The sequence below is a fragment of the Hakea prostrata genome, chromosome 2 (assembly GCF_041222555.1).
Source record: "Hakea prostrata isolate BN-2017 chromosome 2, UWA_Hpros_2, whole genome shotgun sequence".
NCBI lineage: Eukaryota > Viridiplantae > Streptophyta > Magnoliopsida > Proteales > Proteaceae > Hakea > Hakea prostrata.
In genome coordinates this window covers 73,901,393-73,915,867 of record NC_142601.1, presented here as the reverse complement: position 1 = coordinate 73,915,867, position 14,475 = coordinate 73,901,393, and the positions used below count along the sequence as shown (strand labels likewise).

The 14,475-nt window shown below is 38.4% G+C and overlaps 1 protein-coding gene across 1 annotated transcript; it reads left to right on the top strand.

Annotated features, from left to right (window-relative positions):
- On the top strand, positions 1 to 13,772 carry ABCD2 (ABC transporter family protein). Its single transcript, XM_089146709.1, has 10 exons — positions 1 to 640; positions 840 to 1,035; positions 1,186 to 1,253; positions 4,808 to 5,134; positions 5,225 to 5,389; positions 7,265 to 7,493; positions 8,212 to 8,450; positions 8,532 to 8,856; positions 12,424 to 12,692; positions 13,290 to 13,772. Exons 1-10 carry the CDS (start codon positions 365 to 367, stop codon positions 13,479 to 13,481), a joined length of 2,286 nt encoding a protein of 761 aa, XP_089002835.1. The 5' UTR covers positions 1 to 364; the 3' UTR covers positions 13,482 to 13,772.
- Positions 13,773 to 14,475: the final 703 nt, after the last annotated feature.

Genomic DNA, 14,475 nt, shown 5'->3' with positions numbered 1-14,475 from the left:
AAAACACCTATCCGATTTTATTTTATTCTCTCTGAAATCACGATGTCGCTGCTACTTCATATTTTCGTGTCCCAAAACCGTAGAGCGGAGAGTGAGGTGAGAACACTGAGGAGGGAAGAGCGAACGTGGAGTGAACTGAACTCAGGGAATTTTGTTTTTGTTGGTGCGAAACAAACGCCGAGAACTCGGTCACATCTTCAACGTCCCCCTACCCATCCCTGTTCTTGCCGAGAAACACGACACGCGCAGGATCATAATGAATAGAGAAGGACTGAAGGAGCAAGGGAATCTAAGAGAAAGAAAATAAGGATTGAATTTCAAAAAAAAAAAAAATTCAAAAAAACAAAGAATATAAAGTGGAGAAATGGTTCTCACATTCCCACACCCTTTCTGTTGCTCGAGCAATCACCGGTTCCATCCACCACAACTCTCGGTCTTGTTAGCTCCGTTTCCTTCACCTCACTGTACCTCATCTTCTCTTCTCAATCCGCCGAGTAGATTCTTCTCCAATTTATTTCTTGGTATGGCTATCGATACAAAGATTCGCAGAAGGAGATCCACGTCACAGTCTCGGAGAGTAACCAATTCATCCGCTGCAACTTCCGACGATTCTCCATCCGGCGAGCCACAACAAGATATGGTGTCTGTCTCTCTCTCTCTCCCGTCCACTGCTACTGTTGTTGTTTATGTTATTTTATTATTGTTTTCTAACTTTTCTGTATATGCTGTCGGAATTTTTTTAGTTAATTGTTATTTACTTGATAGAAAATTAGATATGCTTGCTTGAAATGAGAAAAAGCTTAGGCAACATTTTAAAATTTGTTTTTCCACTACCACAGGATTCACAGCGGAAGGTTCCGGATCTTCAAACACTTTGGAGGAGATTTTGGAAAGTTGCTGCTCCATATTGGTCCTCAGATGACAAAGACCAAGCTAGGCTACGACTTGCTGCTGTATTTGCTCTCACTTTGGCTACAACAGGAATCAGCGTTGGCTTCAATTTTCTCGGCCGTGATTTCTATAATGCGCTAGCCAGTAAGTTTAATTACTATGATTTTCTCTTTCTGAGTTAGAAGATAGCTCTCTCAAAATGAATGGCAAAAATGACTTGTTCCTGCAGAAGTATTAGTAGGAATAACGAGCTTTTCGCTGATTAAACCTTGATGTGATTTTTGTTGCTGCAAGACAAGGACCAGGAACAGTTTACGAAACAACTTCTGTATTACCTAGGGGGTTTTGCTGGAGGAATTCCGGTGAGCACATTGCTGCACTTTCTTAGGTATTGCTCTAAAAGCCACATGTTGAGCACATTGAGATGGGGTCTACCGTTCTGTTTGTTTGGCCTATTTTGGTCGGTCTCCTATCAATAACATTAACATGGTTAAACTAAACTGATGACGACCAGTATTCTTTATACTACTGCCAGTGGTTTTGAAATGGTCATCTCTTTGATACAGAATAATAAGATTGATTGCTTGAAAATGTCAACCATTCGCTGGGTAGAAGTAAACGGCATTATGTTATGTATAAAGACAAAGTAAGCAGAACTTTTTGGTTTAGAAAAAATAATAAGGAAATTATAATGAATTATTGGTTTAGCTCATGCAAATCAGAAAGTGGAAAATGCCTTTTAGACTTATACATCACACAGTTAGTCCTTTAAGAAAGCATCTTATGAAGTTGTCTCAACAGACTTGATTCTCTGTTTTTCAGATTTTCACTTTTTTTTATTGCCAAGTTACTGATAGCCTTGAGATAACTTTCTTGTGTAGCTTCAACATGTCCCATTGATGTAATTCTAGGAAAAGATTTTGAGACGACTTAAAATTCTTGGTAGCCAAGTATGTCTGAGTTTTAATGTTAATTCTAGTATACCATGAAATTTATTTATACACTTGGGTTACCAAAAAAAATATATATATTTATACACTTCTGCATGTCTTTGGGATGACATATGGAATTGAATCACCTAAAAGGAGAATGGACTATCAATGCTTTTAAAGATTGACACTTATAATCATTAGTGGCATCATCGTCATCATCATTATCTGAGCCCTTTCCATGCATTGAAAATTGGAATGTTTCTCCAACAGATAGGTGCCTCCCCCGTTTCCCCCCTTTGAATCTCCAAACTCATTTTTTCTTGACTTTTAAATGCGAGTATACCCTCTTGAGGCAGGATGATGTGGCAATTCCTGTTGTTGGATACATAAGGAAAAGCCTTGATTGGCCACATGGTATTTTTCACACCCAAATTCAATCAAATCCTTTATCATAAATGTCTACGAGCCAATATATTTTCAGTTGTAATATACACTCACTTGCCCCCTCCTAAAATTCTTGATATTTAAAGCTTTATTTTGCTGTTTGGCCCACTCATTTAGGCTGAAACTTGACACTTGCTATTAAATTTGAGCCCCGTAAGATTCATATTTGTGTCAACTAGACAAGTCTTTTTGTGTAGACTCATCACTTGATCGACTTTTTACTTTGGAACTAGTTTAGGGTTGGTACATGTATAGCTTTTGATCCCCCAGGTTTTTATGTAATATGCCACTTGTGTGAGCCTAAACTATCAATAGTGAGGCTGCAGTTACAGGATTAGTTTGTTTGTTTCTGTAATTGGTTTATTTTAAGTTGCTATGAGTTGGTTCAATTTAACTATTTTTATATGGTTAATTTTTTTTTTTTTGGATGAATAAATAATTAGATTGAAACAAGAATGCCAAGAAACAAAGGGAGAGAGAGAAGGGGGGACAGCCTATTAAGAGGGAGGCCTAAATTGGGAGGTGAGACTCCAATAGCTAACAATCAGCCTATTCTTGGGGGAGTCAATCACCAGGGGATGGGGTAAATAGAGAAGCCTAGATAAGACCTCAAAACAAATGGCCTTCAAATCAAGTCAAGGGATCGAGATTTGGAGGTCCAACGCCTAAGATTTCGCTACCACCACAAATGGTGGATAATCGCACCAAATACAAGCTTTGCCCACATGGTCGCAAAGGGAGGAGCCAGAGAAAACTCTCAAGCACCAGTCCCAGTCTTGAGCAAAACCATAAGAGTGCCTCGACCTAGGCCAAATGGAAGCAAAGGCTTTCTCCCAGAGGGAGCAAGAAAAGGGGCAAAGGAAAAAAAGGTGTTCAAGGTCCTCACTACAATTCCAACACAAGGTACAGTTAGGGTTAACTGGGATATGGCGGCTAATGAGGAAGGCTTGTGTGGGGAGGGCTAGGTTAATGGCTCTCCAGAGAGTGAGAGAGTGATGGGGATGTGTGGCCTTTGAACCAGACTAGGAGGGCCTGGGGGACAGGGGGATGGGGGTGTCTAATAAGGTTCCAAGTAGAGGAGGTGGAGAAAAGCTTAGTGGGGAGGGTAACAGATAGTTATGTCACTAGGGGAAGCATCAGCCGCAATAGGGGGGAGGGAATTCCTCACATGTGTGAGCCTTGGGTGGGGGAGAGGGGACCAGGGACCAGGGACCACTAGAGATGAAAGTGGAGAGAGTGGTATGCTTGGGGATACAGGTATCATACACAGAACGGGGACCAAAAAGGTTAAAGAGAATGCTTGACTGATGCCAGGGGTCTAACAAGAAAGAGGTGGAGGATCCAGAGGCGATGTGGGTGGAGATGGCATGAAGAGCTCAGGACGGAGGAGCAAGAGTTTTCTCCAGACCTAGGAGGGGTTAGGAGTATATGGTTAAATTTTAATACAAGTAACTATTAGTAGGTGTTTTAGTGGGGCTGGATCAGGATTTTATTAGTGCAGTCCCATTTTGCATACTCTTTCTGTTGTTATTCACTTTCCTAGTCAGATTAGCTTACCTTATAGACTAAGGATTCAGTTAAGCCTTTCCTTTTTGGTGTAGGAGTTTATTTTTGAGTTTTTTGTATAAGCTTGTAAGGGGGGGGGCAAGTATTGAACACAAATGTTTGATAATGAAAAGGTTTGCTTCTGCTCTCTTCTATTGAAGATTTATCTTGTGTTTGATCATTGTAGGTGGAGTTGATCTTTGACCAATTGTCACCTTGCAGTATGAAGCCTGTGTGGCTCATTTGAAGCTATCTTGCAGTATTCTCTGTCTCAGATTCAATTTTGCTTCAAATTCTACATTAAAACAATATGTTGCCAAAGATTTCCGCAAATAGTACATTTGATACGTCCCAACCCCAGCGATTCTTCTTCTGACTTTCTAAACAACCAAGAATTCCCCCATCTTTGAACCTTATCACCAAATCCTAAACTCATCACAGAACAAATCAGCCATTATAAGAGACTCCAATTTGGATCTGGTACTCCCTTCCCTGTACAGGAAATGCTACCCAAGTTGCTCCCTTGTCTGACTAGAGACCCTAGATTCCTAGATCTTCCTCTTTCAGAAACCTGAACCCCTAACCCTGACTCTGCTGCCGATTCATTTAAACTAACTTGCCAGTTCCCACCATTAAAACCTAACCTACCCTTCACCGATTTGCTCCCTACATCAACTTGACATAAGCCCACTGTCTAACTGCTTTGTTCATAAAAGATCCTGGTTTGGCTTCTATTCAGTCTCCTGGTAACTGAGAAACATTCACCTTTTGAGTTTTTGGAAATTAAGGTGTTATAGTTCTTACTTTATATTGTAATAAATATATCTGCAGTTATTTTCAATTATAATTTACTCTGTTTTAATTATTGGAAACATATATTTACTATCATTTCCTCTTAGATCTTGGTACTTGAATGAATTTCATATGTTCTATTTTTGCACTTTTTGATATTGAGAGATTAATTCCCTCTTTTTTTTCATTTTTCTTTTTGGCAGTTCTTTGTATTGAGAGATTATGCAAGAGATACACTTGCTTTGAGATGGAGGTCTTGGATGACAAGATACTATATGGAACGGTATCTCAGGAATAGGACATTTTACAAGATTCAATCCCAGTCAATAATTGATAACCCGGACCAACGGATTGTTGATGACCTTAGCTCGTTTACTGGAACTGCTCTTTCATTCTCATTGGCATTTTTTAATGCTGCAGTAGATTTGATATCATTTAGTAACATTCTGTATGGCATCTACCCGCCACTTTTTATTGTACTTCTAGTGTATTCGCTTGGTGGAACGGCTATTAGTGTATACCTTGGAAGGGTAACTGTTTTCCTTTGTCTTGCTGTTGGAGTTGCCTAAATCTCAATACTATTTGTCTGAATGAAGAAGACATTTCCTTTGTGATTGCAGGGCCTTGTTACCTTAAATTTCTTGCAAGAGAAAAAAGAAGCTGATTTTCGTTATGGACTTGTGCGTGTTAGAGAAAATGCTGAATCAGTAGCTTTCTATGGAGGAGAAGGAAATGAAATGCAGCTTTTGCTAGAACGTTTCAGAAATGCTTCTGAAAATCTATCCGTATGCTTTCCTTATTCTTTGTTGTTTTTTTTCTTTTTTTCCTCCTGCTGGTTAGATTGACTAATGCACCCTCCTACCTGCACCAAACAGCCCAAAAAAAAAAAAAAAAGTAAATGAATAAACCCCAAAAATTAAATAAAATAGGTAAAAATTAAAACATGTTAAGTGCTAGTCTTTATATTAGGTCCATGGCCTTTGGTTTGTATGGTTTAGATTAGTTAGTGAGGACATTATTGGTATTGTATCTTTTCTTTTGTTCTTGTAACTATTATATATTGCCTCATGCTTCTTACATCATAGAAATATAGGATGCTGCCCACACTTTGGTCATTCTGTTCACAACACAAACTGTGGGCATTTCGCTCATTTCTTCGTCCGCCAGCGACGGCAGGGCAGGACGAGCAAGACAGGATCTAGGTTCAGTTGGTCCTCTTGGTAGTGTCTTCTTTGGTGAACAGCAACCAAGTGGTATGTATATGTTTCTCTGAAACCCTAATTGATAATATAACAATGAACTTGGATTCCCTACTTCTGTGAAGTGTTGATGAGACGGGCTGAAATTCAGGACATTTATAAAGTTGATCACAGTTCATTGATAAGAGAAAAGAGTCTCTAATTTGAAGAAGTTAGACTGGGGGTTGAGGCTGAGTAAAAGCTAGTTTGAAGATTCAGTGATTGTTATAGGTTTTCTATATTTGAAATTCATCTTGGTACACTTTTCTTTGGTCAACAAGAACCAGTGGTCTGTACATATTTTAAAGAAACCCTAGCAGATAATGTAATGAACTTGGGTTTCGTACTTCTGTGGAGTACTGAGCAGAAGGGTTGGGATTCAGGACATATCTGAAAGTTATTATAGTTACTTGATAAGAGTGAGGAGTCTCTGATTTGAAGAAGTCAGTCTATATTCTTAACTATTTTCTTAAAGTTATTGTTTGGCTGATTTGAAGAAGTTAGTCTATAAGGTGAAAGAAATAGCAAGTGGGGAGAGAGAAAAAATAATTAAGGAAAGAAATAAGATCTAATAGAATGAAATAATCTATAAATCTACGGAGAAATCGGAAAAATTGGAAGATCCTAATCTTTGACTACTTGTGGCCCCCATATATACACTAATATTTTTTCTTTTTCAACAAAAATAAAATAAATTTCTAACTACTCTCAGGCCTCAGCCATCGATCAAAATTGGCTTCTTTTATTTTAAGATATTCTTGGAGTTGACCCATAGTTGCATTTGATCTACTCTTGGTCCATCATGCTCCAAATTGGGCCCTTTTTGCACTTGAGAAATTGAATTGGACCTCTTTGCGTGTAAAGTTACATGTTTCATGTCCAAGACTCCAATTATTTGCTTAGCTCCTAAAACGTCCTAAAATTTGCAAAAGCAACAAAAAACCCAAGGTAGCTCCACTCTTAAGTGTGTAAAAGCATGCTTTATGTCCTAAGATTTCATGCTTAAATGTACTCATCCTCTTTATCTACTTAATTCTGGTTGGGAAAGTCTGTATGGTGGTTTGAGTTTGTATATTGTTTCAGTTATGTTCTGTCATTTGCATCATGGAGCTGTGGACTTGAATACATGATGAATATGTGTGTGCTTTAACAGAGGGAAACTGGTACTAATGTCTTCTTCCTCTGTACAAAAACAAATTCCAACTATCTGGTTTCTTTGGTGGTCAAATTATGTTTAGAATGAGGCGTCCCTAGATAGCTTGTTTATGTGGCCATGTTCTGCATCTGATTCCTCCTGTATTATGTTGTTGTTTACATGAAATTTCTTTATGGAATATAGATGTGGAGTTCTGTTTGCATTTCATCTTTATTTTGCACAGGTATTACCTAGATCCTGATCTCATTTGCTATTTTTTTCGACAGGAACTGTTAATTTCTTCTCGAAATCTGGACTTCTTCACCAGTGGTTATCGGTATCTGATACAGATTCTTCCTGCTGCAGTTGTTGCTCCAATGTATTTCTCAGGAAAAATTGAGTTTGGAGTAATCAACCAGTCAGTCTCTGCTTTTAATCATATCCTTGGGGATTTTTCCCTTATTGTTTACCAATTTCAGGCTATCAGCGCTTTTTCAGCTGTAATTGATCGACTAGGTATAGTTTACACACCCTTCCCCTCTGTGTCTGTGCATTATCTACTACTTTTTCTGACTTCTGATATATCTTCCATCAATGGGAAATGCATTGTGCTTTAGCTCATTTTTCCATCTGACTCCTTGTGACCTAGTTTCCGTGTTTTAGTTAGTGGATCCAGTTATAGTCTCCTTGATCTATCACTTCATATCGCCTCATTTTGATATACACCTGGGAAAATAAGTCAAGATGTGGGTAACTAAATATCTTAAATTTGTTTCATCAGTAACTTTTCTTTTTCTGGGGATGATTAAAAATTCCATTACCAAAGAAAAGAAAAGGGAGGGGTGGCAGAACAAATAAGCACATGCCAATTACAAGGTCCTGTCGATAATGAGGGAAAGGTGAGTGTCTGCCAATTCCTAGAGAATAAATTGTAACTTTATTTGTAACTTTATTTGTTCAAGAAATCAAGAAGTATGGGAATTCTGAGTAAAATGATATGAAAGGTTCAATAATGTAAAACAGAAGATAAAACATTGAAAAGGTGAAAAAAGAGGCACACCTCAGATCACAAAACACTCACCCAACTAAGGAGGAGAACACATTTACACTACCGGTCTCTAGTCTCTTCGACCAAATACTTCTTCCACCCATCTATAATGCACCACAGTGTCACTGTTCCAAACAACAGTTAGACAAGTTACTAAAATTTCTAATTTCCACGTTCACACTGTAGGTGAGTTCAATGATGTGTTGGAGCACGGAGCCTCTCAACTTTTGGACCCTACTCAGGAGATTCGTATTGTATACAGTGATCGTCAAAGTTCTCCAGTTGACCAATCAAATGGATCTGTGCTAATGGACAAGTGTTATAAGTTGGTTGACATTGAGAATCTAACCCTCCAAACACCAAAAAGTAAAGCTATTCTTATTAAGAACTTATCGTTGAAGATTAATACAAAGGACCACTTGCTGGTTAGTATATTTCTGCTTTGAGTTGGTTCCATAGCTCTTTGATGTGAAAAATCTTACTTTAATTCATCGATTTGTCAAAAGATAACAGGCCCTAGTGGAAGCGGTAAGACTTCCTTGTTAAGAGCCATGGCTGGTTTATGGAGTACAGGGACAGGGAAGATCACATTCTACATGAAAGATTCAGATGCTTCCAAGCCACCCTTTTCCCCAGATAGGACATCCCTTGAACTAAATAGTGGATCCGACATGGAACGGGATCTTGAGAGCTACAGCTGTCGTAAAGGCAGGGGCATATTTTTCCTTCCACAGAAACCATATATGGTTTTGGGTACACTCCGTCAGCAGTTACTTTATCCTACATGGAATGTAGATTCAGTTCCATCCTCAAAGAATACAAAATTCACAGGTATGTGTTTTCATCTATGTCATGTATTTTCTGCCATGTATGTTAAAATATAACATTAAATTGGGAATAAGCCCCTGGACAATTCAATAATGATGAAGTCTAGCTGGTCAGATTTTCTTACAGATGACAAATTGATCACAGAAAAATGGCTCTATATCTCCCCTATTCTTCTCCTGTCTAGCAGATATCAGCGCAGTAAGATCATATAGGAAGAAAGTAAGCAATTCTTACGCTTCAAGATAAAAAATAATAAGGAAAGAGAGATTATCAGAGATTTCAGTTCGTATGTAGAAAGTCAAAATGTGGGAGGCGTACAGGTAATGCAAGAAGCAAGAAGAATAGTGTTGACAATTGAGATAGTTTTCTCATGTTAGAGCAAGAAGCAATTTGATTTAGGTTTCAAAGGAGTCAGGATTATTTTTTTTGGGGGTCTGGGGACACCAAAAGTTTCACCTGACAGCAAGTTTTGTTTTCATTGAATTACCCTCATTTTTAATTACCATATGGTAGCTTTTTATTCACTCTAAGCTTTCGTGTGGAGTCCTTTGGTTCATTGCAAGATTTGCCATGCTAGACTGTTCAAAAGCCTATAAAACACTAGTTTGCAAATCGAGGTTTTCAAGTTCACCATGTTACCCTGGTGTAAATTTCCTAATTTAGGTTTCTGCTTAATGTGAACATAGGGACCCCCATCCAAAACCCTAAAATGGCCCCCAGGATGGATCCAAGAAGCCTCCATAAGCTGGCCAAACCCTCTATTAGGGATATTTTGGAAACTTTGGTCCTTATTTATCTTATTTTATTTCTAGAATTACTATTAGAATTTTCGAAATTCTAGTTGAGTTCAGATTGGTAGTTTGAGTCCGTTTAGGATTTGCTTACAGTATTCTATTTTGAGTTGAGTAGTTTGAAAGAGTCCTAAGTTGGTTGCTTTAAGGTATCTAATTAGCATGTACATAAAAGGATAACTTAAATTATGTTAGCGAGATTCCACTCTAAGGGTTGAAATCTCGTAGTACTTTGATTTATTTTCTTTAGTATGATGAGAGTCCAATTTGACATGTAATAAGATCCCATCAGTTAAGGGGATCCCAAACTAAGTCAGAATCTTTATTTTCAGGCCATAAATAGCCTCTTCATGAAATTGATTTTCAATCTTGGATGAATTAATGAACTGAGTGTTTAGGTTCAGCGTCTCCTGTGTGGGCAGGCCCTAGCAGGTGAAAAAGCTTTTAAGTTCTTCGTATTTTCATCAATTCAGCATCTCTCAAGAGATTTTCAAGCATCCAAGCAACCATTCCAGCAAGCATTCCCCCAACCGAGTAAGTTACAGCCCCTTCCCCACAAATCCCAACCCCTTTCTTCTGTCTGCAAGCCTCCCTACCCCCTCCCCTGCCTTGCGCAACCTCCCCAGCCCTCTTCCCCTTTTTCTGACCTTGGAAACCACCCCTAACCCCATTGCAACTCCCTTCTGTCCCTTCCCCTTTCGTCCCCTGCAACTCCAGCCCCTTGTCCCAACACCGAGCCGTCCCCCTTCCTCCTCCTTCCCCACGGCTTCCCAATCCCATCCCCTTTAGGATTCCCTGATTCCCAGCCTCTTACCCACCCTTTTACCCTCATTAGAGTCACACAGGTATATAGAATCGAGTCTTAACGTTAGTTTCCCCAAAGCAGCCCTAAATTCTGGTTTTCAGAATTTCTGCATTTCATCTTCTTCAAGTAGAATTTGCAGAATTTTGAGAAGTTCCAGGAAAACCCGAAACTCTCTTACCTCAACCTCTACCTTCTCAAAAACAGTTGCTACACTGCAGAATAGTAACACAGCAACCATTCCCCAAACCCTGACCCTAGCCGAACCCTAAATCTGGGTTTGAGCCTTTTCAAATCTGAGCTTCATTATCCAAAGATTTCAGATCTGAATTCTTCTCCAGCAGGCTTGAATTGTTGAAGAAACCCTAGAAAATCCCTCTAACCTTTTTTTAAGTTCCTGGGCAGCCACATTCTAGGAAAATACAACTTTATCCCTAACTGTAGATCTGTGGTTTCATCACTACTAGGATTTTGATTTTGGTTGTTACCAAGATGTACCATCATAATATGGGAATGCCCTCGAAATCTGGCTGATTTCGCATGTCAACCGAAATGACCATTTCTAGAGGCAAAATGTTGAAATTTTGCTCTGAGTCTCAAACTTGATTATACTTGATGACAAATGCTGATTGCTGACTATGTGTTACTAAGCCTGGAAAAGACACTCAAAAAGTCCACCATGACAGCCCTATAGGTGCCATTGTCAAGATCTGAAGGATAACCAAACTTAGGATATAGAGTATTAGAATGTGAAGGTGTAAATGTGTATCCATCATAACCTTGGTGCACCAGTCTGATTATTGTAATTTTTTTTTTTTTTTTTTTTTTTTTTTTCCCCCTTTTGAGGTGGTGGGGGCAGGGTAAGCCTGGTCTGGGTACAAGGAGCTTTCCACCATGTATTTGACCTTCATATCCAGTGGGCAATGAAGAAATCTATACCAACCATACCCACCAAACTCAGAACTTGAGTGTTTCATGTTCGTGACAAATGAAGGTGCAGGCCAATGACCATACCCACCTTATCCACTAGTCTTCTGTTGACTCAAGGTTTACTAGACAAGCTTTTAACTTCTATTTCCATGCCATCTTCTGTGTCATCTGGTCTGAAGACATGTAACCGTTGTTGGCATCTTGCACGACATGAACAAACTGAGTTTCTCTTGTTAATGTAAGGACTCATTGAATGCTAACACATAAGCCATGATCCTATGCTGGGTCTCCCTTCCCTTCTGCCCTTCTGGTGATTTGTTAGCCTTCAAATCCAAGTGTTGCATATAACTTAATTCAATTCCACCAAACCAAAAGTGGATGTGTTTTATTAGTCTACAACACCATCATAGAATCCCACTCTCCCCCCACCCTTTGGTTGAAATCCCTCTTGCAGTCGAAACTTAGTTCTTCTTGCCAGAATTTGGCATTTTAAGTAAAATGACCAAAACATCTTTGTCAGTTTGGTATTTTAGAAACCTTAGTTGAAACCTTGTAAACCTGTTATAACTCTGTTTGTTTGATTTGGACCACAATAAATCATTGATTTTTTTTTTAAATGCCCAGTGTCACAATCTGTGAGTAACTTATGGTTTTCTCTGATCTTCCTCTTACCATGAGTCAGTAGTTTTCATTCCCAATTGGCACCATGTGTCTGCACTAAAATAGGATCCTAATTTCTTGATCCTTGATCAGCCACCTGTTTTTTTGCCTTGCAAGTCCATTCATGTTGATGTAGTGGCCTTTGGAAGTTTAGAAATCGAGGACTTAACTAGGCTCGTAGAATTCATTCATTTTTTCAACCTCAAGTAGTCCAATATCTTCTGACTGCTCTCTCCATGTTGCATCTTGATTAGGACTATAACTCAGTTACAGTCCTCATCAGTAAATTTGGTATGTTCGTTATTACTAATAAATATTATTTCCTGAAGTTACTAATACTTGATGACCACATTTGGAAATTTGTTAAATTTGAATTTGATGTGACAGATTCACTACCTTTCTTGATGCAAGCACCAAACCTGGACAATGTCGTTAAAATGCCTGAGCCCGATAGAAATGATCTTATTTGCGCATTAGAGGATGTCCGCTTGGGTGACATTCTTTCTCGTTTTAATGGACTGGATTGTACAAATGAATGGTCTAGTGTCCTCTCTCTTGGTGAGCAGCAACGTCTTGCATTTGCTCGTTTGCTACTTTCTAAACCAAATTTGGTTTTGTTGGATGAATCTACCAGCGCTTTAGATGAAGACAATGAGGTATAAGATTTTACATAATCGATTTTTAGTCTATGTCACCAACTTCATTGCTTGTATTTATTGTTTGTTTCTGTGCATCTAGGAAAAATTAAGCACAAAACACAAGGTCAAGCTAGCAGACTCTCTAAGAATCTATCTTGTTTATTTATCTATTCTGTGATGAGGTAAAATTATAACCAAATAATCCTTGCATGCAGGGGTCATAAAATAGTGAAAAATGTTAAAAAATATGGACCCCTCGATTATATATACTTATGATAGTCTGGCTAGGTTGGATTATTTCAAATGAGTAAAAAAGGTTCTTCAAATGGCCTACGTAGGAACAGGTTTCAAGTGTCGGTGTCAGGTAGTGTATCAAGGAGCTTTCGATTAATTCCTTTCTAATGGCTGGAATTTGGTAATAGATTCCAGTCCTTCTACTCTGTTTTTGCAAGTCCTAGTCGGTATATGTTCTCTCTTATAGCTTGTAATTGGTGTTGTCTTGGTTAGTTTTAGTTTTCTGTCTCGTGGTCAGTTTAGGAGTTTTTGTCTTTATGAGTTTTATTACAGTTGTCATTTTTTGGCTTATTTTTATCCTCTTCTTTTCTTCCCCGGAAGGTACATCTATATAAGCAGATTGAAGCAGCAGGGATAACATATATCAGCATTGGTCATCGAAGAACCCTGCATAACTACCACAGCAGGATCTTACATATATCCAAAATGAATTCTGATAGTGGCTTACCCAATTGGCATGTTGAACCTATCAATCAAGACACAGCATACAAGAGGGCTAAGCCAACATTGTAGCTGTTGGAAGTTGGCAGTTAAGGATTAAGGATCTTTGATTATAAAAGTTAAAAATAGGCCTGTGGCACATGTTTTTCTAGAGAGTGCCTGCCCCCATTTACTCCTTGGCGACCTAGTGAAAACAAACATACTGCATATTGGATTCATCATTTAAATGCTCAGGTTGTGTTTCTGCTTTGCATTCAATGTAATTAAACCTATAATACCACACAGATTTGATGTTTTCGACCGTGTTTTATCATGGCCAATTCTGTGATGTGTACCCGCCAATACTCTGGTCTCTTTCCTTTATATGCCATTTTCTTACATTGCTTTGACATGGATGTGACTCTTTTTTTTTTTTTTTCAATGTGAATGTATCCGTAGCTTTGCATTGCTTTCTCTTGCTGTTAACACTTTATTGTGCTACTTCCACTCTTTGGTTCAGTATTGGTTGATAAGATGTAAATACTGTGAAGTATGCTGTAATATACTCCTCCATATGTTATATATAAGTTATCCATCACATTGAGAATTATATTTGAGGTTTTTTGTAAATTATGATTGAACAGTACAGTCAATGAAGAGAGAAGTAATAGGGAAAAGGATACTCATATTTGTTCTCTCATTTCATCTTTTATGTATAATATTTGGTTTCACATTAGATCTCAAGATGGATAATTATGACCGCCATTATGCGCTCATGAGAGTTTCCAAAACTCTTTCACCATTGGTTGCACTGAGAATGCTTCGCGATGTGTTAAGTAGGATGTTATTGGTACAATTGAATTTCTTGTTTTCCTATATAGAGTTAGATTATATGACCTTTTGTCTCGTTTGGTCTTTAATTAAATCTAAAGAGGCATAGTAAGCCGGTTATAAATCTGTATACGATCGGTGGTTACGTCGGGAACAAATAAATGTTGTAATGATTTATTTACCTTTTTTTTCTCTGAAGTACATCAGGACGACGAGCTGGGCCAGTCTAACATGAAGACGGGCCTTTGTGCTGGTT

Coding starts and splice junctions, on each gene's coding strand:
- ABCD2 (XM_089146709.1), top strand. CDS start 365: ATGGTTCTCACATTCCCACACCCTTTCTGTTGCTCGAGCAATCACCGG. Junction 8,451..8,531: donor ATACAAAGGACCACTTGCTG/GTTAGTATATTT, acceptor ATTTGTCAAAAG/ATAACAGGCCCTAGTGGAAG. Junction 8,857..12,423: donor AAAGAATACAAAATTCACAG/GTATGTGTTTTC, acceptor TTGATGTGACAG/ATTCACTACCTTTCTTGATG.